This window comes from Bubalus kerabau, chromosome 3 (genome assembly GCF_029407905.1).
Source record: "Bubalus kerabau isolate K-KA32 ecotype Philippines breed swamp buffalo chromosome 3, PCC_UOA_SB_1v2, whole genome shotgun sequence".
Classification (NCBI taxonomy): domain Eukaryota; kingdom Metazoa; phylum Chordata; class Mammalia; order Artiodactyla; family Bovidae; genus Bubalus; species Bubalus kerabau.
Window position 1 is genome coordinate 186,003,398 of NC_073626.1, and position 24,059 is coordinate 186,027,456.

The 24,059-nt window shown below is 55.6% G+C and overlaps 2 protein-coding genes across 2 annotated transcripts; one reads left to right on the forward strand and one right to left on the reverse strand.

Moving 5' to 3' along the window:
• Window positions 1–5,035: 5,035 nt before the first annotated feature.
• On the reverse strand, window positions 5,036–12,023 carry LOC129647366 (homeobox protein cut-like 1). The gene is made up of 3 exons (XM_055574498.1): window positions 11,558–12,023; window positions 11,007–11,261; window positions 5,036–5,109 (listed from the first exon to the last, which is right to left on the reverse strand). Exons 1-3 carry the CDS (start codon window positions 12,021–12,023, stop codon window positions 5,036–5,038), a joined length of 795 nt encoding a protein of 264 aa, XP_055430473.1.
• On the forward strand, window positions 11,549–14,865 carry CAMK2N1 (calcium/calmodulin dependent protein kinase II inhibitor 1). Its single transcript, XM_055574867.1, has 2 exons — window positions 11,549–12,187; window positions 13,551–14,865. Exons 1-2 carry the CDS (start codon window positions 12,022–12,024, stop codon window positions 13,619–13,621), a joined length of 237 nt encoding a protein of 78 aa, XP_055430842.1. The 5' UTR covers window positions 11,549–12,021; the 3' UTR covers window positions 13,622–14,865.
• Window positions 14,866–24,059: the final 9,194 nt, after the last annotated feature.

Consider the following 24,059-nt stretch of genomic DNA (forward strand, 5'->3'; position numbering starts at 1 on the left):
CCTGCATTGCAGGCGAATTCTTTACCAACTGAGCTATCAGGGAAGCCCGTGGAAGCTGGTGGTGGGGGACTAACCATGGGATTGTGGTGAATTTCAATTCAACCCGTAGGCTCAGCCACTTGAATCCAACGCAGACAGCATTCAGCCAGGATGGTCTTGAATAATTGCTCCTGGTGTTTTGAAATTCTTTGCGAGGTACTTGATACGGGTGGATGCTCGCAGTCCAACAAAGTGAGTATTGCAAACCCCGTTGTGCCAATGAGAACTTCCTGGTGGGGTTACACTTTACTGACGGCCACACGTCATCACCAGCCTGGCAGTGTTGGGCTCTCCTGGTATCAGGTGTGGTTTTTAGATTTAGAGTGAACTGGAAGTGGAGGCTATATCACCCCTTTTTGCAGCTTATGTGATTTGCTCAAAGCTATCAAAGTCTGAGCATAAAGCCCTTTCCCTTTAAATCACATTGAACCTGAGAGGCTAAGAAGGAAAACTGTCAAACAGACAAGTGAATATTACAGACGGACAGCGTCTTTGAAGCCTGTTAGCACCCTGAGAATCACCAGTCACCCCTGGCTTCACAGACTGCAGGTTGAGGCTTATCCTGATGGAGGAGGAGCCAGAAGGCAGGTCCTCGAGGCCTAATTCATTCAGAATTATGATGGAAAATTCAAACAGCAAGCAACGACAAACTAGGGTGAACTCTGACACCTTTTGCAACCCTGGTCCTAGCCTGGACGTGGACAGATCTGATGTGGATGAGCACGAAGGGCCTTGGGGCTGCTCAGAGGAAGAGCTGTCAAGTTTTGGTATCCTTGGTGGGCATTTATTCATCCCAGAAACATCAGCTAAATGTGTATTCTGTGCCTGGGGATTCAGAAATGAATATGGCGCAGTTTCTGCCCTCAAAGCACTCGGTGTTGTCTTTTAAAGTGGCCTGATTGTCTGAAAATGAATAAGCCCTACAGATGGATGGGTGATGGCTGTTGGAGCATTTTTGGTTCACAGAATGTTGTAGCTGGCAGGGCCTTTGCGATTGGCCTGGTTAGAGCAGATGCCCTGACGGTTCAAAATGAAGCCACCAAGGGTAGGGTATCTTTGCTGAAGGGGAGCCTAGCAGAGAACATCCATCCACAGAGCTGAGAATGATCCCTGAGAAACACCAGTCTGACCACACGCCTTCTCTGCTTGAGGAAAAGCAGAGCCTGGAAGGTCCCCAGGCTCCCTGTCCCCTCCAGGCTTAAGCCCTGGGTCCTCTAAGGCACATGGAGGTGTGTGGGCCAGCCCCTGGCCATCCCTCCAGGCCTTTCCCTGTCCGTCTGTCTCTCACCTGTGGCTCCAGCCACCCCGAGCCTCTGAGCGCCATTAAGTGCGCTTGCCGTTCCTGCCTCCTTGCCTCTGCCATTGCTGAGTCTTGCCCCTGGCATTCTAGTCCTTTCTTCACCTTAGGTGCTTCACCTTAGGTGCTTGCTTTCTTCACCTCCTCACCCTTTAAAACTCAGCCTTAGGTGTTCCCTTCAGAAAACCTCCCCTGACCCTCCCCACTTAGGTGGAGTTAGGTGCCCCTCCTCTGATATTCCATTATCCAGTCCCCCTGTTCTTTCTCTGAGCCATCTTGCCCACGTCTTAGGCAGGAACTGTGTCTTATTTCTGCTCCAGCACGATTTTTTTTTAGGCTGTCACTCTACACTAATTAGAGCTCACATTAGGGCTTGCTCTTTGCTAAGGGCCTGCAAAGGAATGGACATGATTAATGTCACTTAATCTTCACTGTGAGCTATGTGTTTGTATTATTCTTACTTTAAACAAAAGGAAATCAAGGCTCAGAGAGGTCAAGTGTCTCACTCAAGCACCCAGGAAAGACAGGATTTAAGCCCAGGCACGTTGACTCCAGAACCCCAGCTCTTACCTGCTGAATGTACATGGAATGAATGAGTAAACTGGTGAATGAGATGATGGATGTGGGCCCGTAATCCTGGAAGGCTGCCTGTGGGAGTTGGGTTTTGGACCAGAGGTAAGGGTCATGGCCGGACTGTAAAGAACAAGGGCAGGTGTCTCTGAGTGCCTGGAGCTGCAATGCATTGTGTAAGAGAACACCACGTACAGTGAGCTGCACAGAGCTTCGAGGGCTCCACACAGGAGAAGTCGGGCCGGCATGGCTGTCTGCTGGCAAATGGTCTGGGCTGGGAGCTGACTTTCTCTGGTTCTGTGGCTCTGTGATCTCCATGGAGTGGTGTAACCTCCCTGAGCTTAAGGAGCAGGCTGGATTAGAAGCTCTCCAAGGCTCCATCCAGTTCTGCTATTTGGCCTGTCTGGGACATAGCGAGTGGATGAGCGAGGCTGCAGGGTGACAGTTTCAGAACCCTCCTCGGGGCTGCCGTCTGAGGCCCGAGGGCTGCCTGCCGCGGCCCCAGGACCATGTGCCCGGAAAGCCGGGGAGATCAGCACATTTTCTCCCTAATTAGAGAGTGATAGCTGATCAATTTTGAATGAGATAAGTTTCCATGTACAATGTCCTGAATTGCTCCCCAGAGCGCTCATTAGTCATTTCTCTTGCAGCTGCTGCCTTATTGTTTTTCAGATGCCAGCCGAGGGACCTGGCATTTCCCTTCCCCGAGCGTGGGTCACATGGGGCCGAGCCAGGGACACTGGCAATGGTCCCAGGAGCTGCCCCGGCCTGGGGGAGGGCCCTCTGCTCTTGACCTTTACCCTTTGCTCCTGCCAGAGCCGTGGCCTCACCTTCGGTGACTCAAATCCAGATTCCTCTAGGATTGGGCTGTGACCCTGGAGGGCCTCAGCTGAACTCCACGAGCACTTATTAAGCCCCTAGCACACCAGACACCTTGTATCTTGAACCCGAATGGTCTCCAGGCCGGAGACGGGGTACACACCAATATAAATGTCCACATGGCCATAACGCCAGGCCTCCCACCCCCGACGGTCTTTCCTAGTATTTAAGTTGTTTCATCAGATGGGGCTTCATTCCTGCTTGCAGTACGTTGGCGCATAATGTGCGTTTCTTCCTGCCCGTCGCTGCTCCAGGGCTTGTGATGGGATTCCTCTCTTGCTGCGATTTCTACCATGGCCTCCAGGTGGCGCTGTGCTCCCATGGTTGCGGCTGCCAGAGGCCTTGCAGGCGACACTGAGGTGGCGCTTCCAAAGGCGGGTGCAATTTTCTCTTTTCCTGGGGGCCGGAGAAGAGGCCTGAGAACAGAGCCTGAGAAGGACCTGGGGCTGCTGACACCAGACACAGCTGGGCACAGGCTGGGAAGGGGACAAGCAGGAATGTTCTCTCTAGTTCCTTTGTCTGCCCAACATACCAGGAAGCCGGGTGCAGATGTGAAAATACTGAGAATCCCAGAAAATTCAGAGGGGAAAAAAAAATCCCACATTTCCCTCCCTATAATTTTCCAGGCATTCACATCTTTAAATATACTAACCATGATTTCTTTCAACAAAAAAATAAGACATGCATAATGCATCACATGTTCTTAAAATACCCAGATGACTTCACACTGGTAAAGGATGCTGAAAAAAATTGCATGGCATAGCTTTTGATTTTCCTCCCCAAAAGCTTTTTCTCAGTGGAGAAATCCTGCTTCTCCTGGCCTGGCCTGCTCCCTTGCCATCCTCTCCTCTGTCCTGTCTCTGCCTTCTGCCCTCTTGCCTAGGTATCAAGTTTCTCTGTCTCCTCCTCTGCAAAGAGACAGAACTGTCAACTCCTGTACTCGACAGACCCGCCTCTCGTCTACCCTGTTGCCTCTTGCCTTTGAGTGTGTGAATGAGTTTCTTCCTCTTCCCGTGGATCTGTCTTCCTCTCTGGGCTTTTTTAGTCTCTCTGCTTCTGCTGGATTCCATCTGCTTCTGTGAGTCTGTCTCTCTTCGCATCTTTCTCACCTGCACCAGGCACCTCTCCTCCCAGACCCGTCTCTCCTCTTCTGGATGCCCAGGGTCTGGCAGGGCAGGGTGGGGAGGGCCTCTGTGCCCAGGCCCTGGCTTCTCCAGCTGCTGCCCTTCCTACTACCCAGGAGTTCCTAGGAAGAGAAAGCCCCTCTCTCCACCCTCGCAGGCCCTGGAGGGCTCCAGGCAGTGGGACTTACTGCGTGGAGCTGACCGCTGGGCAGCTGCCCCACTAGGTCTCGTCCTAGGGACCCAGTCAGACCCTCACCTGATCCTCAGTGTCCCCATGAGGCTTATCTGGTTACCCGCACTGTACTACTGAGAGGAAATCTGGCTCAGACAGCGAAGTGACCGCTGGGAGGCCATGCAGGTAAGAAGGGGTGGAGCTGGGGTTGAGCTGCTGATTTCCCCTCGTTTCACTCGCTCATCACCAGGCCCAGCGGACAGAGCTCTGAGCTGGTTGTCGGGAGGCCTGGGCTCTCGGCCCAGGCTCTGGTTCCAGCTGGGCAGCTCGCCTTCCTCGTTTGGGGCTGACTCCTTCCCACCGTGCAGTGGGCCAAGATCCCTCTCCGTACTGCCGACCTCCCAGACTGACACGGACACCAAATGACCTTGCATCTGTCGGATGGGGATGTGCCTGAGTAACACCATGTGGGAACCCGAGAGGCCAGAGCGGCGCCTATGCCCTTGCTGGGAGTTTGGGCTCAGAGGCCCATGGTCACACTGTTCTTCCCAGAGCTGAGCCCCCATAGGTCTGACCCTCGGTTTAGGGGAGAGTCAGGGTGAGGGTCCTGGCTTTAAGGTGTAAAAAAGCTCTTCTGTTTTTACAGGACACCAGTGGGGAAAGTCATTTACAGGATCCAGTCCTGCGTTCTTTATCTGGAAGAACTTTGCGGTTCAGAAATCCCCTGGAAATTGCATACACAGTTTTCTGCATCTGGGAAGTAGAACCCATCTCTTTCAGTCGAGTCCCAGAGGGGGTCCTCCGTGTGCAAGATGTTTGGACCATAACCTCTTTCCCCTCGGTCTGTGGGTGGGATGAGGTGCGGAGACTAGAAGAGGCTTGTCCCGGGTTGCCTGATTCCCAGGTGTCCGCAGGGAGGCAGTATCACCCAACGTTTGAGAGGCTGGCACGGACTCAGACCCGCCGCCTCTCCAGGTCCGTGTGTACTGCTTTGGGCTCCTCACTCAACTTCTTGGACCTCAGAGCCCCTAAGGATGACACAAGAGAGAGAGGGTAATCACAGCCTCCTTCTGTGGTTACTGAGTGTGGATATGTGTTCCCGGGGTGTGGGAAGCTCTTCCCAGAGACTGAGCTGTGGTCAGAGGCCTACCCTTTCTGAATGCAGTGGGGTCAGCACCCCTTAGTCCCCATTAGCGGTCACGGTTTACTCAGCTCATCCACTGAGGTCAGGGGTTCTTGAGTCAGGAGACTTCAGGCCTCTCAGGAGCCTGGTTAGATATTCAGAGCCCAGGTGCTGAAGCCAGACCACGGATGCCAGCCTCCTGAATCCCCACCATCTGTCCGCTAGGCTTCGGTCATCCCTGGGCTTGTCTGCAGTGCTCAGGGTCACGCAGACACGGCCGCAGCTCTCCTCCTGGCCTGTACCTGAGTGAGGCAACTGTCCCCCAGGATGGTGTGGAGCCCCGGCACTTCCCACCTGCTGGTTCTGGGCTGCTCTCTCAGAGGTCCGAGGACCTCCCCCCACCCCCGCCCCCAGCCCTCCCACCCTCTGTGTGAGGATGTGCAGTGGCTGAGCAGGTAGAGTGCAGTCAGGACACCAGTGATCCACCCCCCACCCCACACCTCCTGGTGAAACTGGGCTCCTCAGCTGCCCCCACCTGTCCTCACCATTTCTGACATTCTCCTGAAGAGCCCATGGGACTCTCACTTTGCCGGGTCGTTGGTATAATAAAACCTTTTAAAAAATTACCCTCTGATCTTTTTATTCTAAAGGAACACAACAGACTTCATCGTTGCAAAGAGCCCTCTTATTTTGTGACTGATTGTGTGTGTGTGGCTGGAGGTCCCCTCCGGATACTGTTCTGAGCTGCGGTGACGTGCAGGGGTGTGAGACCCGGGGCAGAAGTCCAGTCCCCACCATGGGCCCCTGCTCCCCCGCCTGTGATGGAGGTGGTGGGACCAGACGAACTCTAGAGGCAGTTTCGTGCAGAGCCTTCTAGCACTCTGGGCGCTCTTTGGAGACCCTCTGGGGAGGATGAAGGGCCCAAAAGGTGGGGTCCTGAGCCCTTAGCTCCCCGGCAACTTGCCCTTTATCTACTTTGTATTTACTGAGGTTCCCTGTAAGATTTTATCTGAAGAAAGGGTCTTGGTGAATAAACAAAGCAAAGCAAAGAAGCCACTACTCTTTGAGTTTTTACAGGGAAGGACTGTGGCTGTCATGAAAATCCTCTGCAGATATTTGCTGAATGAAGGAAAGGTGAGTGAACTCTTCCTGGGTTGTTGCTTGAGTCTAGGTCTGAGCCGCCCCCAGTAGGCTGCTGCTGCTGCTAAGTTGCTTCAGTCGCGTCCGACTCTGTGTGACCCCATAGACAGCAGCCCACCAGGCTCCGCTGTCCCTGGGATTCTCCAGGCAAGAACACTGGAGTGGGTTGCCATTTCCTTCTCCAATGCATGAAAGTGAAAAGTGAAAGTGAAGTCGCTCAGTTGTGTCAGACTCTTCCTGACCCCATGGACTGCAGCCTACCAGGCTCTGCCATCCACAGGATCCTCCAGGCAGGAGTACTGGAGCGGGGTGCCATTGCCTTCTCAGCACAGTAGGCTACCAGGCTTTTTTTCACTCTGTTTGTGCACGTGTGTGTGTCTTGGTACGCATGCACGATGTGGGGAGGGGGGTGGGCAGCAGAGGCCCAGCCTTTCAAGGTGGGTGGGGAACGGGCAGCACCAGGTTCCAGTCACCAAGGTGAGAAGGCTGGAGGCAATGTGAGTGTCTATCCAGCCTTGGCTCAGAGGGGTGGTCCCCTGCTGGGAGGACTCTTGGCGTCTCTGGAGGTGACCCGCTGGCCCTTAGGGAGCACCGCATCCCTGCCTTCCCTGATGGACCATCGAGGGTCTTAGCCAACCCCATCAGGCTCAGCATTCCCGGGGCTCCGCCCCACGGGAACCTGCGCTTGAGCTGCCAGGAGAGTCCCCACCCCCAGGGCTGAGGCATCCTGGAGCCTCCCTCTTCTCTAAGTCTCCCCATTACTCTCTGATGCTGCACACCACGCCTTGGTTTCCCCATCTGGGCAGGAGAGAGGGGAAGGGAACCAGGGAGCAAAGGCAGGCAGAGCATCTGACGCTGGGGCCCGTCTGGGGCTGGCTCTCTCTTTTTCTGTCCTGCGGACCCCAGTGCCAGGCTCAGGGCATGGCCAGGCCTTGCAAACATGCATCTTTAACTGCGGAGGATTTGTGAAGAAGCTCGCTGACATGGTCCCTGTCCCGTGGTTCTCAGTTTGCAGAGCCCCAGGGTTTGGTGAAGGGGCTTTCAGGTGAGGTTTGAGGGGGAAGCCCCCACCTTGGCCTCAAGCAAGGTTTTATCTACTTTAGATTTGACAGACCTGGTTGATTTTGCAGCTGAAAAAAAAAAATGTGATTTTCTCCAAGTTTCCCATTTTGTGATGCAGACTTAGAGGCCTAGAGGAGAGAATCAGCTTCTTCAGTCACAAAGAGTCAATAGCTAATAACTCCATTTACTGAGGACTTACTGTGTGCCAGGCACATGATACATATATAATCTCCTTCCCTGGAACAAGCCACCAAGTAGGAATAATTATTACCCCCATTTGACAGGTGAGGAAACTGAGGCACCATGAGGTGAGATAACCACGGAGTTAGGAGATGACGCGCAGGAATTTGAACTTGGCTTGCCCCCGTGAAGGCCGCTCCCTTCAGCCTGGACTGCTGCACTAGACTCAGGCCTCCTTGATGGGTGGTGTACAAAGGGGTCCCCACTCCTGCCTTACTTGATGGGTGGTGTACAAAGGGGTCCCCACTCCTGCCTTACTTGATGGGTGGTGTACAAAGGGGTCCCCACTCCTGCCTTACTTGATGGGTGGTGTACAAAGGGGTCCCCACTCCTGCCTTACTTGATGGGTGGTGTACAAAGGGGTCCCCACTCCTGCCTTACTTGATGGGTGGTGTACAAAGGGGTCCCCACTCCTGCCTTGCTTGATGGGTGGTGTACAAAGGGGTCCCCACTCCTGCCTTACTTGGTCTGCTCCTCCATCTGGACGTGGCGTCTTCAACACAGCTCTGGACATCTGGCTCAGAGCCAGCTGCTTGGCTTTGGTGGGTAAGGCAGGGATGGATGGAGACCCAGGGTACACGTCTGCCTCCGTGTCTGGGGCTCCGGAATAAAGCAATGGCCCAGGGAAGGCTGAACAAATGCAGGACTGAGCGAGGCCTTTGAAATGGAGACAGCTAGGGGGGCGGTGGCGTAGGGATGGAGGAACACCATACTGATTCACACGCTCTTGCAGAACGTGTGTGTGCTCTTGGAGGCATCACTTAACCTCCAGAAACCTTATCTGTCAAATGGGCCTGCGTGTCCTGGCCCCGCCACTTCTGAAGGCTAAAGGGAGGCTCTATGAAGGGAACTGTCATGGAAACACCTTTCTGACTGCAAAGTGCCGTGTGCCTGAGAGGGATGAGTGGTTCAGTAAGGGTGTGGCAACTGAGCCGGGAAGGTGTGATGCTGCCCCCTTTCACCTTATGTGGAACAAGGCAAAGTAAACATCGGGCTTCCCAGGTGGCTCAGTGGTAAAGAACCCACCTGCTGATCGATGCAGGAGATGTGGGTTCGATCCCTGGGTCGGGGACATCTCCTGGAGAAGGAGACAATAACTCACTCTTACCTGGGAAATGCCATGGACAGAGAAGCCTGGCAGTCTACAGTCCATGGGGCTGCAAAAAGAGTCACCAGTGAGCGACTAAACATACAGACAGATGGCTTTTCTTTTTGCTCTCACCCACTGTGCGTGCCCGGACTCACCAGCCCTCTCTGCGTCTTTCCATGAATCTTCTGAATGGTGGGACTGTGGTAGCTGCTCGGCATCGACACTGCTTTGTTACTCGGCAATAAGGAAGGAAACTGGGGCATATGAGATGAGCAGGGTGGTCCCAGCCCCGCGTGCAGTGGCCACTGTGGGGTGTCCACTGTGGGGACCTGGAGTTACAGCTGGGAAAAGTGGATTCTCTTGGCTCCGTCACTATGGCCTGTGACCTTGGCAAGTCACTCATACTCTTTCTGTGAACAGTTAAACAGGAATGTACTGTCTCCTCTTTCTGTCTCAAAATGTGTTTATTTTGAGAAGCAAGGTCAATAACGGATGTGAGGATGCTTTTGGGGGGTAGGGGAGGAAGAGAAAGCCTGATACAAGACTAAGAGCTTCTTTTAACCATCATCCTACTTTTGATGCTTTTGTTTTCTCTTCCAGCGCTTGGCCTGGTGCGAACCTCAGAGCAGACGCTCAGTAAAGCCTTAATGAATGGAGACAGGCAGCTTGTGGAGCGAAGCAAAGGAGGCCAGAGACCTGCGGCTTCTTCCATTGACAAGCCGGGAAATTTGGAGCAAGTTCCTGACGCTCTCTGGGTTTTGTTTCCCGGTCTGTAAACTAGGAGACTGGACTGGGTCCTCTCTACGGATCCTTCCAGCTCTGGCAGCTCTGAAGTGGGAATGAATGAAGTGCTACTGTTCCTTCTCACTAAGTCATCTCTCAAGTGTTTGGTGCACATTCACGCCCGGCCTGGCGCTGGAAGCCTGATGTCACCATATTTTCCTAAGGGCCCTGTGAGGCACACAGGCAGCCAGTGAGCCACAGGCTCCATTTCCCAGCTGAGATCATGGAAGCTCAGAGAGGGGATGTGACGTGCTCAAAGTCACCCCCTGAGCCAATGGCAGGACAGGGATTCAAGCTCAGGCCTGAGTCCAAAGGCCATGCCTATTGCATCTGCATCCCAGGTTCTCAGCCCCCTTCCTCCCATCTCCCTGGGCGTCTGGCCTGGGGAGGCCAGCCTCTCTTTTAACACAGTTTGGGGAGGGGGCTGGACTGGCCCATCTCAGGAAGCCCCTTTACCCCTCTAGCACTAAAACCACCCAGGGTTCTAGATTTAAGGGGCAAGTGAAGCTGAGGCTGCCCTTTTGCTGTTGGTGGGACTCCTCGTAGTGCAGCTGGTCGAGCCAGCTGACACTCTTGGGGGACCACGATGTGTTCCCCTGCCCTACTCTCATCATGCTCTGTGCCCTTGGCATGGCCGCCCCTTTCGGTGGTCAGGCTGGCTCTGCTGCTAAAGGCGTCTCTGGGGGTAGGGCAGGTGTTGTTGACTCTGAGTGAGGATAACAAGCCCTCCTCACGCACCTTGCCCCCCTCGGAGTTACCATCTGCTCGGCAGGCACGCCTCCCAGGCCTCTGGGGGCTGCCCCCGTGTCTCCTTCCCGGGATCCAGAGCCCGCTCCTCAGTCCCGAAGCCGCCGTCTCTCCCCAGGGCTTGTGGCTGTTGCTGGAAGGGAGGTCCCCGAGGGCAGAGGGCTGGAGGCCCGGGACGTCCCTAGAGAAGTTAGCGGGCGCAAAGGGCCGGGCATCCCGGGCAAGCCCGGCGTAATGAGGCGCTCCCCTCTCCTCGGGGAGGCGGGGCCGCCCCACCTCCACCTCCACCCCGAGGCCCCGCGGCGGCCCCAGTCCAGAGCCCCGGCGGGGAGCGGGGCCTTCCAGGGCGAGTGCGAGGCCCAAGGGGCCGAGCCCCGAGAGTCTAAAGTGGTCCCGTGGTGATGGGGGCAAGGGGCTCCCCGGTTGGCGCCGGCGGGGGAGATGGGTCCACAGGTCGCCGGGTGCCCTCCGATTTCTGGCCCCGTCTCTGGCCTCCAGGGACACCGGCATCCATCTGTCCTTCCCCGTGTGCGCGTCGTGGGCCCCCTGGCCCCCAGCTCCCGGAACAACCCCCCACTGCCCCCCTCCCCAGCCCCCGGCGGGAGGCAGAGCCGGGGGGTTGGTCCCGCGCGCAGCCGCCGCGCACCCGCTCGGGACCGGGTAAACACCCGCAGGAGGGGGTGCGGGGGAGCGGGCGGGGAGGAGGCTCCCGGAGGCCGCCGGGCCGGGGCGGGGCTCACCGGGGGCCCCCTCGGCGCGGGCAGGACGCGGGTGCCGGGGGCGGGGGCAGGAAGCTAGCCGCGGCCCCGTGACGTCGCCCGGCTTCCAGGGATCGCTCCCCGCGGCCCGGGTCCGCTCCTCCCCGCGCTCCCCCCCGGCCTCGCCTCCGCGCCGCGGCCGGCATATCTCGCTCGCGGGCTGACTCCGGGTCCCAGCCGCCTCCTGCTCCCTCTTTCTCTCCTCCTTCCCTTTTTCTCCCTCGCGATCCCCCTCTCCTGTCGCCCCCCGGCGTCTCGGATCCCGAGCTGGACGTTCCCTCCGCCCCTGCTTCGCCGCCTCTCTCTTTCCTTCCTCTCCTTGTCTCTTTCGGTCAGTCCCCCTGCCTCCCATTCTCTCTGCGTCTCCGCTTCTCCCCGCGTCTCCCTCCGGGTTTCTCGCTCCCCCCTCCCTCCGGGCATCCTCTCCAGCCCCCCGCCTCCCGCCCCCCGTGCCCTCCCTCCTCGTTGGCTCCCCTCCCCCTCCGCCCCTCGCAGCCCCGCCGCTCGCAGCTCCCCAGTCAGCCTCCCCGAACCGGCGCCGCCGCCGCCGCAGGACCGGCCCGCCCGGCTCCCCGGGGTGCGCCCTCCTCGGCCCCGCGCCCTCGGGGCTCGCCGGCACAGCCTCCCCCCCGCCTCCGGCTCTCGGCCCCGCCCGGCCCGGCCGCAGCCCCGCGCCCGAGCGCGCCGAGGATGTGAGTCCCGCTCGCCTCTCCCGGAGCAGCATTCCCCGGCGCGCCGAGCCGGAGCGCAGCGCAGCGCAGCCGCGGGCGCTGGCGGGGTCGCTCGGGCCGGCCGCGCGCTCCCGATCCAGCGGCGCCCCCACCCCACCACCACCCCACCGCCGCCCCGGGCCTCTCGCCGGCGCCGCCGCCGCCGCCGCCGCAGCTCGCGGGCCGTCCCCGGCCGGCCGGCCCCGGCCCCAGCGCCGCTGACCCTGTCCGCCGCGGGCGGGGACGCGGGCGGAGGAGGTGCCGCCGCGGAGCCCCCGGACGCGACCATGTCGGAGGTGCTGCCCTACGGCGACGAGAAGCTGAGCCCCTACGGCGACGGCGGCGACGTGGGCCAGGTCTTCTCCTGCCGCCTGCAGGACACCAACAACTTCTTCGGCGCCGGGCAGAACAAGCGGCCGCCCAAGCTGGGCCAAATCGGTCGGAGCAAGCGGGGTGAGTTCGCGCCTCATTCCCCGATACCCGTTTCTCGGGCACCCCGGCCTGGTGGCGGTTCGCTAGGGTTTCCAGCACCCAGGGGACCGTTCCGACCCACTAAAATCTCGTCGCGCAGAATTGCGGGGAGTGGGGGGTGGGGGATCCCGCACTGCGGGTCCAGCTCCGGCTGGCCTTGGGAACCCCTCCCCCTCAGCCTGATCCGCGTTTGGGGTCACCCAGGGGGCGTGGCGGCCACTCGCTGCCGCAGGGGGCCGAAAGGTTTTCCCAGGTCCCTGACCGTGCTAAAGTTTGCTTTCTGATTTCTATCCCTTGCCCCCTTTTGCGCAATGTAATTGCAGCTGCACTCCATCTACAACCCGGGTGTGTGTGTGTGTGTGTCTGTGTTGGGAGAGGGGGTCCTAGGGCTCCCCAGGGGACGGCGAGGGGACTGCGGGGGTAGGCCCGGTTCCTGCGGGGAATACGAGGGGCTTTCGGATCGCAGGGGCTTTTCATTGTTACTTGGCAGGGGGAGGGGGTTTGCGGAGCCCGGGCGCTCGGCGCGGGAGCTGGAAAAGCCCGGGAGAGACGGGGACTCGGCGAGGCTCCAAGAGGAGCTCCAGAGGCGCGGGGACCAAGAGGGAGACCGATAGTCGCCGGGAGAGACCGAGGCACAGAGACAGGGAGGGAAGCCGCGGGCGGAGGCAGGGGGAGGCCGGGAAGAGCAGAGCCCGAGACAAAGCTCGGGAGAGAGCGAGCCAGAGCCGGGGAGACCGCGAGCCGGGGACGCGAGTCTAGAGGGGACGCAGGAGCCGCTGAAACAATGAGGGCGACCGACACCCCGGACACAGAGAGAGAGGCCTGGAGACCTCGACAGGTGACCGTCGCGCTGGGAGGTGATGGAGAGACCGAGGATGGGCAGGCTAGGCAGAGATGGAGAGAGAGGCGGATGCGGAGAGGCGGGAGAGCCCCCGGCCCGCAGCGAAGAGAGGCTCCGACCTCTGGAGCGGCGAGTGCGGAGAGGCCAAGTCCGCCCGCAGGCAGCGCAGAGGGGCGTGGGGGGTGGGTGGGGGGCCTGGCCCCAGCGAAGCCTGAACCCCCCGACGGGCTGTGTGACCGGCCCCCTGACGTTCCCGCTGGCTCGCGCACCTCTGAACACCGGCCCCCTCCCCCCCACCCCCCACCCCCGGCTTGGCTGCCCCCGCGCGGCGCTCGGGGCACCCGGGCAGGGTCCCAGCCCTCTTTCTGACCCCGGAGCCTTCTTTCGAAAGAGATGCGCCCTCCAGGATGAGTGGCGGTGGGGATGCCGCCGGGTGAGAACCAGGCCCCCCGCTAGGCCCAAATAAGAGCGCTCACTTCTGCTTTTCTCCCCATTTTTTTGCAGTTGTTATTGAAGATGATAGGATTGATGACGTGCTGAAAAATATGACAGACAAGGCACCTCCTGGTGTCTAACTCCCCCAAAGACAATGAGTTAAGGGAGAGAATAAGAGTGAGACCGGCGGTTAACAGTTATTGGCAAAAAGAGCATGAAAAGAGAAAGCACTTTGAAATTGATTACTAGCTTGCTACCCGCGAGGAAATCAACAACCTGTATCCGTGTCAGGCCGGGAGACAGATGAGGCGTGAGAAGGAGAAGGCTCTGGGCTCCTTTGCAAAAATAAAAGTGAAAAAAAAATTTTTAAAAATTAAATCACTATATACACACATGTAAAGAAATAAAAAGAAGTCTCAGTTGCAGCTATTTGTCAAAGTTAATATCCATTTCTTTTTATATACAGTGAATATTGCGCAATTATAGATCTGGATTTTGAACCACTTAAATAATGAAGCAACACCGGGTGTTTTGGGGTGTTGGCATTCTTCGCTGATTTGGCTGTTCCCAATGTTTACATTATTTAATCTTGCAAAAATGATTCTGTGCACTTGGATGTGAAATGCTGTCCAGTTATTTTTTTTTTTATGTTGTTATCTTTGGATGTACAAAACAAATCAGAAAATGATCTCTATAGATATACCATCCTATTTTGGTCATCTTTTGAAGTTATCAAGAGTGTGTTTAAAACGAGAAGAGAACTTTTTTAAGGAATCATGCATAGAAGGAATCCTTGCTTTATTTTAAAATGAATTGTAAAGCTGGTGTTTCTTTGTTGCTACAAGCTATTTGCCCAAGTTAATGCAAACGAACACATTTTATATGTCAGGAAAAAAAACACATAAAAAAAGCAAAGAAAAAAAAATGCTTGAGCTTTTTCTAACCTCTCCCTGCAGTCTGTTGTGTGAGCAGCCTGTTTTTTCCTCTAATATTGTGTCAGTTTATTCTCTTTAATGGACTGTAAAAAAAATGTAATCACAAGAGTGCCAAATATCTTGAAATGCCAAAAGGCATTTTGGTTTCTTTTCTTTTCCCTGTGCTCTGAGTCCACGTAAAGGAATGCTTGGAGTGTCTTTTTCTGTTATTTATAGGGGTTCTCTTAAGGCACACCAGCTGCCTGTTTTGCATGGTATTTGCAAAAATGCCTCTTGCGTGAGGAAATCTTCTACCATTTTTTTGTTGTTGTTGCAACTTTGGACCTCAAGAGGTTTCTTCCTTACCCTACCCTGCTGTCCCCTCTTTTAATTCGATATTCTGTATGTTGCACCTTTAACCAGCACACAGGGCTATTTCTCCAATGTACAATAAAAGAACTGTTCCTGTGTCTCACTGCTCTCATTTCTCAGCTTCGGTTGGGAGGGAAGAGGGAACTTGCTTTTTGTCTCTGTTGGCTGGAGAAGGGAGGAGGGGACAGTAGCTTTGGTTGGAGAGGCAAAGAGGCAGTGTGGAGGCCACCGTGGATTGGGCTCAAATGATAGAAAAGATGAGCTGGATTGGCAAGGCCATCCCCTAAGGGCAAGTGCATCCGATTTGGATTTGCGTTGGGCTCTCCCCGCTTCCCTGAGGTTTCCCTGGTGGGGTGTGTTGGCTGGCAGGGAGTCAGTCTTGTGAAAGGCAAAGTTTGGAGGCGGGCAGACTTGGATTCAAATCCCAGCTCCTTCACTTCCTGGCTGTAGGCATTCAAGCAAGTCTCTTCATTTTTGGTGGCTCAGACAGTAAAGAATCTGCCTGCAATGCAGGAGATCCAGGCCGGGTTTGACCCCTGGGTCCGGAAGATCCCCTGGAGAACGGAATGGCAACCCGTTCCAGTATTCCCTGGAAAATCCCATGGAGCCTGGCAGGCTACAGTCCATGGGGTTGCAAACAATTGGACACGACTGAGTGACTAACACACACTTCACTTCTTGAAGCCTCAGTTTTCAAATCTGTGAAATGGGGATAATGCAGCTCCCACCTCAAAGGTTGATGGGAGGATGAACACAGCACCCAGCGCACAGTAGCACTCAGCATGAGATGCCCAGACCATCCATCATGGGCCACCCCTCCTCAAAGGCGGGACTGAGGGGGAGCTGTGCTCTTTCCTGGCACCTTTGCCTTCCCAAGTCCCCAGGTCCTTGCTGGAGGGAAGAGCCTGGTCCTCTGAGGCCCACAGCCTGATTCCATTGTCTCAGGCTTCCCAGACTCTGCAGCCCTCCTCCAACTGCCGCTCAAAAAGTCTCCTTATGAAAAAAAACTCTCAGCCCCTTGTTGGACTCAGGACAGTTAATGGCAGTGGAGCAGCCCTTAGGGGAGGAGGGGTTCGGAGAAAGATTTTGGCTGAAGAAAGGCCGGGAGAGTTTTGTTTTTTTTTTCCTCCTGGGCTGTTCGGCATCCAGGAGTTCCAGGCATCCAGGAGTTCCAGCACGGGGAGCTTTTAATGTGTTTGTTGTAAAACTGTCTGCCAGAGAGTCACAACACAGCTCTTGGTGGCAGGAGCCTGAGTGTGACTCAGACATCAGGTAAGACAGGCCTGGGGGGAGCGGGGAGGAAGAGGAGTTCCAGAGGGCCTGCGGGGAGTGGGGGGGGGGGGGCGCGGTGGCTCATCCCGCTTCTCAGGAAGTGGAGGCCCAGAGCCTGGGGAGGGGGGAAACCCAGCGGAGTCCCTATCTGTCATCATCAGGAATGGCAGGCCAAGTGGAGCTGGCGGGGCCTTCAGGATGCCGGTGGGGGGTGGGGGTGCCAGCTTGATCTTCCCAGGGGCGAGACTCTGTTCCCAAACCTGGCCCTCGTCCCTCCTGACCCCAGAGAATCCCAGGGCTCAGAGCTGATCACCTTTAGGCACCGGGGAGCCTCGCTCTGGAGAGTTAGGGGGCGGGCCCACCCTCTGAGCAGCAGCAATTTGCCAAGAGGGGTAGGAGCCAAAGGAAAAGATTCTTTCAGAAGGTAGGTCTCTGTCCGCACCCAGGAGTAATTACCACTTACGTGATCAAAGCACCATGCAATTACGAAACACCCTCCTTTCTGAGCCTCACAGAATCCAAGCCCAGCAACCCTGGAAACCCACAGCCCTTCTGTCTCTTCAGTAGGTGAGGGACTCGACACCTCAGAGGGGCGAAAAGGACGGCACAACATCCGCACTCGTTGAGCTTTTACTGTATGCCAGGCTTACCACAGCTCTATGAACCATGTCCTGATGAGACGGGAGAAACCAGGGCTGGGAGGGGCATTAGGTGTCTTGTACGAGGTCACTCACCTTGGCTCCGTGGGCAAAGACTCTGCCAGCAATGCAGGAGACACAGGAGACGTGTGTTCCATCCCTGGGTTGGGAAGATCCCCTGGAGAAGGAAATGATAACCCACTCCAGGATTCTTGCCTGGGAAATTCCATGGACAGGGGAGCCTGGTGGGCTGCAGTCCAAAGGGCCGCAGAGTCATACATGACTGAGCGAGTATGCGCACATACGCACACACGAGGTCGCTTGGCCAGTAAGTCATGAAGCACACTCGAACCCAGAGTCCAGGCTCCAGGATGGGGATACAGAGTCATCTGACCCCAGGCTCAGTCCCAGCTGCAGCCATTGTCCTTCAGCCTTAAAGATCCTTTTGTTGGTTGATTCTTCTCAGCCTGGGCTCTCCCGCTATTCTGACAACAGATAACTGCATCAGGGGTCAGAGGGAGGCAGGGCTGGGATGCGGTCAGCTAAGATCTGCTGGGAAGCGGGGAGCCCGAGAGCCCTCGGGCAAGGCTCCGGTCTTCTTGATAAGTGATGTATCAAAATGTTCCTGCTGGAGGCCTTCCCCTTTGCCAAGGCAGGATTCTCAAGCTGGGAAGGCTGAATCTGCCCTTCCCAAGCGCAAGAAGGATATAAATCTTTTAAATACACTGGAACATTGGGGCAAACATTTGTTGAGAAGGTACTTTGGGGACTGGGCAGATATCGAATTATTATACCAAGTGCGGTATATGTTCGAAGTATCTGGTTGGTTAGGTAGCAATAAATATGGAAAAGGCCACTCAAGGTCTGAGGTGGGGTAGGGTGTCTTGAACCCTCCAGGCATGAATCGAACATCCGGGGTTGCATTATTCCAACTTCACTAACTGAATGCTTGTAATAAGCATCCAGCTCTCTAGATTCCACCTCCTTGGCCGGTCCAGGCTGACAGCCTGAAGGAAAATCCAAAAGCACCTGTAAGGGGGAAATTGGCAAACTCAGTTTTAAAAGAAAGAGACTCAAAAATTACTGCGGGTCTGGAGGCCACGGATGAAGGGGTGAGTGAGGGTACCTCTGCAGACAGCAGGCAGATGGTTCTTGGCCCTCAGGACCTAGCAGAAGGGGTAGATTTCAGGCTTCCCTGGTGGTCCAGGGGTTAAGAATCCACCTTCCAAAGTAGGGGATGAGGATTTGATCCCTGGTTGGGGGACTAAGATCCTACGTGTCTTGGGGCAACCAAGCCCGTGTGCCACAACTAGAGAATAAACCTGTGCCGCAGGGAAAGATACCATGTGCCAAGCAAAGAGCCTGTGTGCCGAGCTAAGACCCGACACAGCCAAATAAATAAAATTTTTTTTTTAAAGAAGGGGTAGATTTCAGGGTGGCTCCTGGGCACACAGAGGGCATGAGTTTGGGACTTGGGTGACTTGAATTTGAAACCTCTCTTATATACTTTCTCATTGAGACTCAGGGCCAGTTTCTCAAGCTCTTAGGGCCTCTGTTTCTTCTTCTGGAAAATGGGATAGTGCCAAAGGCACAAAGGATTAAACAGGAACTCCCACTCCACCCGAGCGCAGGGCCTGGTGCCTTATAAATGTCAGTCATCACATGATTGCACAAGAGATGCCTACTGCGTGCCAGGCAATGGACTTTCAAGACCTAGCAAGCAGTTCGCAGTATGTGAAGCTTCTTTGCAGATGGTTTTTGGCACCCCAGGGCTGATACTCCAAGGGGACAGAGGTGAGGGGAGGTGTCCCCGCAGGGGGTAGGGTAGAGGACTCCTCTTGCCTCTCATTACCCCATCAGTTCCCCAAAGCACCCCAATCAATACGATCCTAAGTAAACCTGTGTGCGTGCTCTCCAAAGGCAGTTGAGAAGAGTCTCCTATCCCCTTCCAACCAGACTGCCAGAAGCCTTCCTTCTCTGGATGGAGGCTAGCAGATACTGACTTTCTGCCCTGGGAAGGAAAGAGTTTAACTTTCTGCTTGGACCCCCTCCATCAACAGGTCCTCCAAGGTTTTCATTCACTTGACAAATACTGACTTAGCACCCCACCTTGGGGCGAGTCCTGTGCGAGGCTAACTGAGCATCCAATGGTGAAGAAATGGGAGTTTTCCCTAGGCTTGAGAAATGATGACAGTTGCCATGGCAATGAGGTTGGGAGCCAGGAGCTTGGAGATCCCCCAAATCAGCAGCTCAGATCCTACTTGCTGGCAAAAAGAAGGAAGCTAAGAAAACTGGGTCTTGGGGACTGCCTGAAACCCAAACACGGGATCCACTTTTAAAAAATACAAACTTTTACTTTAGAATAGTTTTAGATTTACAGAGAAGTTATGAAGGTAGTAGAGAGTTGCCAAGTACCCCCAACCCAATTTGTTCTCTCCACATCTGACATTTCCATGATATGACATTTCACAACCAAGGAACCAACATGGGCGCAGCACTTATGAACTGTAAATCCACCATTCGTTCGGATTTCCTTCGTTTTTACCTAATGTCCTTTCCCATTCCAGGATTCCACCCAGGATACTACGTAACATTAAGTCATCGTGTCTCCTTAGGCTTCTCTTGGCTGTGAGCATTTCTCAGATTTTCCTTGTTTTTAATGGAGTCCTGCTCAGGTATTTTGTAGGCTGTCCCTCAGTTGCAGTTTGTTTGAGCTTTTCTCATGCTTCCACTGGGGTTATGGGTTTTGAGAGGAAGACCATGGAGGTAAATGAAGTCGTTCTCATCACATCCTCTCAAGGCTGTGCTGTGTGCTCAGTCGCTCAGTGGTGTCCGACTCTTTGCGGCCTCATGGACTGTAGCCCACCAAATTCCTCTGTCCATGGGGATTCTCCAGGCAAGAATACTGGAGTGGGTTGCCATACCTTCTTCTAGGGGATCTTCCCAACCCAGGGATCAAACCCAGGTCTCTCGTATTGCAGGCAGATTCTTTACTGACTGAGCCACCAGGGAAGCCCAGGAATATTGGAGTGGGTAGCCTATCCCTTCTCCAAGGGAACTTCCTGACTCAGGAATGGAACCAGGGTCTCCTGAATTGCAGAAGGATCCTTTACCAGCTGAGCTACCCAGGAAGCCCATCAAGGGTACACGCTATCAACATAATGGATACTGTTGATGCTGACCTTGATCACCTGGCTGAGGCAGCATTTGTCAGGTATCCTCCACGGCAAAATTACTCATTTCCTTCCGGTTTCCGTACAGTGCTCTTTGGAAGGAACCCATTCTGGCCCACTTAAGGGCTGGGAAGTTATGTTCCCTCTCCTAGAGATGGGAGTGAAAGTGAAAGTGAAAGTCGCTCAGTCGTGTCCGATTCTTGGCGACCCCATGGACTCTACAGTCCATGGAATTCTCTAGGCCAGAATCCTGGAGTGGATAGCCTTTCCCTTCTCCAGGGGATCTCCCAACCCAGGGATCGAACCCAGGTCTCCCGCATTGCGGGCGGATTCTTTACCAGCTGAGCCACCAGGGAAGCCCAGAGAGGGGAGTATCTCCATAAATTATTGGGATTTTTCTGCCTAGGCGATATGCGTGACCCAGTTTTCAGCTGATTGATGGTTGCCCCTGTGTTGGGCAAGTCCACTGGGGTTTAGATGGAATCATGAATTTCAGGCAAAATGGGGAAAAACAAAAGCACCACAAGACCCAAGGTGCTGCCTGATAACCGATAGATGGAGCCTTACAAAAAAAGAGAAAAAGATTAAACAAAATTAATAAAAGCAACTTCCTGTGGAGGGAGAGCTGTCACCCTGATTAGAAACTGTGCAGAATTTTCTCTTGGAAACCTTCAGGCAGCTGCTCTGGTTTATAAAATCCGCCTATTGGAGGGAAGGCGGTGGGGGGTGGGGGGGAGGTTGTCATTATTCCAGAAACAGAGATTCTCCCAAACCATATGCAAAAATAAATCCTCAGCGACCGGGCTGTATCCGGGGAAACCTGGCAGCTGGGAGACAGGGCTGGAGCTTGCAGGGTGGCCCCCAGGGACAGACAGCCTGTGTCCATGGGCCCTAGTCGCTTCTCCAGAGGGACCGGGAGTCCCAGAAAGACAGTCCCACCTTGCTGGCACTGGGCCCCCACCTCGAGCCCACCCTCCCTCTCTGAGATGTGGACTTGGTTGATCGCACACACCCACGGGTTTGGAGGAAGGTCCTCGTCCCAGAAGCAGCTGTTTGAGGACAAAGGGTCACTAGAGGGGAAGGGAGGTTGGGGAGGCCAGGCGGACCTGGGAAATGGGCCATGGGAAATCCTAGCAGAGCGGTGATGGGGGCTGGGCGGGCGGGGTCAGGCAGCGATGACCAAAAGTTGTTCAGGGAAATGAATGTCTGCAGAGACAGACAGCCCCGTGGCTGAGGGCTAAAAGAGCGTGGTCCAGGCGGGTGTTTGGGTAGAGGAAATTAACTAATTAATTAATTAAATCCCTATTCATTCAAGGACTGAACTGCCAGGGGTGGGGTGGGGAGGGTATTATGCTTGGCAGTGGGAAGACAGGGCTGACGAAAACAAGGCTTCTTCTGGCCTTCAGAGACCTCAGAGTCTGGTCAATGACCATGACGCTGAAGCCTCTAGAGGTTGAGAAGTGGGGTGGGTGGGCCCACAGGAAGCTTAGGAAATCCCTGGGGAACACCAAGAGCATGCCGCCAGCATCCGCAGCGGGTGTCCTGGAAAAGACTGGCAGCAGCGTCCGACCACAAATGTGTCAGTAACACACTGTGCTGCTCCTCGCAGGGCTCAGGCATTTTGCGGCTCTGGGGCTCCTGTACCCAATTTGGAAAGCAATATCTAGCAGGTGCTGGCTCTAGGCCAGGTTCTACACTTTGTATTTAATTCATTTACTTTTCGCAACAACACTAGGAGGGAGTTACTATTATTCTTCCCATTTTCCAGATAAGGGAAATGGAGGTACAGAGCAGTGAAGTCACCTGCCTAAGGCGGCCCAGCCAGACAGTCGTGGAGCTGGCACTGACACAGGGAGGCTGAGCCCAAGAGCTCCAGTAAAAGCAGAGGGTAGAAGGCAACTTTGCATCGCTCCCGGCAGCCTGGAGAGCAGCAAGGTTCTGAGCCTACGACGCCCATCCTCCCTTGGGGGAGGGGAGGCTGATCCGGTTGGCGGTGAACCCTGGACCAGGCCAGCCGGTTGCCATGGGGACGGCTGGGCGGAGGCCGCCGGCCGAGGCCGGTCGCCCCGCGGGGCAGTTCCGGGGAGCTCCCGCCACCGACAGGGAGTGGCCTGGGCCCAGCACCTGGGGCCGCGTTTTCCCGGCAGACCGAGCCGCATTACTTCTCCCCTCTCAGACAGGGCAGACCACAAGTGCCCTGCAGCCGTCTGAGCCTCCTCCGACCTGAACTCAATCCCTCACGAAGCCGCACTTTATCTCCAGTTCATCTGCGTGAATTATTTACCTTGTCTGGCGGCCTCCCCGGCGGCCTCCGCCCTCCCTGCCCCCGCGGCTTGTTCACATCCTAGTTCGCAGCAGCCCCTCTTCCTCCCCCATTCCGGGTTGGGGGTGGAGTTCGATGGTCAGGCCTCAGGGGGAACTTAGGGCAGAAACTTCCCACCTCAGGCGGCAGCCTCCCCTGGGCATCCTTGACCTGTAAACCAGAGAGAGAGACACACAGAGAGAGAGACACAGAGAGAGAGAGAGAGAGAGAGAGAGAGCGCGCGCGGCACTGGGTTAGGAGTCAGGAGCATTTGATTGGCCCAGCGGTGCTGCCTATCAACATGGTACATCATTCCCATTTTACAGATGAAGAAGCTGAGGCCTGGAGGACTTTACTATCCTGTCTACAGTCAGGAAGGAGCCACAAGTGGGAGCAGTCCGAGAATGACTCTCGCCCTTAACTCTCAGCCACAGCTAAGCAGAGTGAGGTGATGCTGACCTTAGTCTGAGGGCCTGTGGCACCCGTGAGTGGCCATGCGCACAGGGCAGTGAGCCTCTCCGTTTGCCTAGCGCTGTGCTGGGTGCTGGGGACACAGAGGAGTCGGGTACAGCTCCTGCCCTCCAATTGCTTCTGTCTGGAGTGGGGTGGGGGTAGGGCCCAGGGAGCAGGCAAGCACAGACAGGTTGGTGACCGATTGTAATAGTTGGAGGGCTGAGCACAGACAGCAAGGTCTAGGGCCCTGAGAGGTCCTTCTGTGAGTGGGTGGGGCTTCAGCTGGGCCTCAGATGGGCACGAGTTGGGGAACACCCGGAGCAGAGGGAGGGAGGCTGGCAAGTTTGAGGTTTGCCTGAGAAAGGGCGAGTTCTCTGGGAGGGTGGTTGGAACAGGGCATTTACGTTGGCGCTGGGGGTAGGAGGGGCATTCAGGTCAGATCTGGGGCGGGGAAGAGGGGGCGGTTCTTGAAATGTGAGCTCAAAGGTCAGTTTAGAGCAGTGCTTCTGGTGCTGGGAAACAGTTTTGCCCTCCAGGGGCCAATTGGCCATGTCCTGAGACCTTTGTGGTTGAGACTGTGGGAGGAGGGTAGAGCTCTGGGGGTCCATGGGTAGGGGGCATGGATGCTGTTAAACTTCTTGTCGCCCCCGGAACCATCCAGCCCCGAGCGCACCAGAGCTGAGAACTCTTGGTTTAGAATGTGCTTAAGAGCCTTTACCAGGAACCAAAGTGAGGTTTGGGGCAAGTCCCTCAGTCTCATGCTTCAGTGCCCCCCTCCCTAAAATGGGCTGATTATACTGGCTGATGTTTGAGGAAGTAGCTGGTCACACCCTAGTACTTTACAGATATGATCTCATCTAATCCTTATAACCCAGGGAGGAGGGTATTACTCCTACTAACAGTCAGCTTCTGCAGACACTTTTTAAGCACCAAGCCCTATACTAAGCTCTTTGCAGATATTCATTTATTTAATCCCCGCAACAACTCCATGAGAAAGGCACTATTACAGTCTCCATTGAACAGAGGCACCAGAGAACGGGAGGCTCCCGAAGATGGTGTTTCGCTTGTTTCCTTCTCTCTCTCTGACCCTTGGCAACCCCGTGGACTGCAGCCCATCAGGCCCCTCTGTCCATGGGATTCTCCAGGCAAGAATACTAGAGTGGGTTGCCATGCCCTTCTCCAGGGGATTTTCTCCAACCAAGAATCAAACCTGGGCCTCTTGCATTGCAGGCAGATTCCCTACCATCTGAGCCACCAGGGAAGCCCACCAGCATCTAGAACAGCGTCTAAATAACTGTTGAGCAGGAAATACATAAACCCTCCAATGCACTTCAGTGGGCCCGTGACCCTCCTGCCCTTGTGAAGAAACCCAGGCGCAGAAAGGTTAGGATCTCCTTTGCAGACACAAAGCAGTTCCTGCCTCCCTTGCCTTCTGGCCGAGGAAGCCGCTGGGT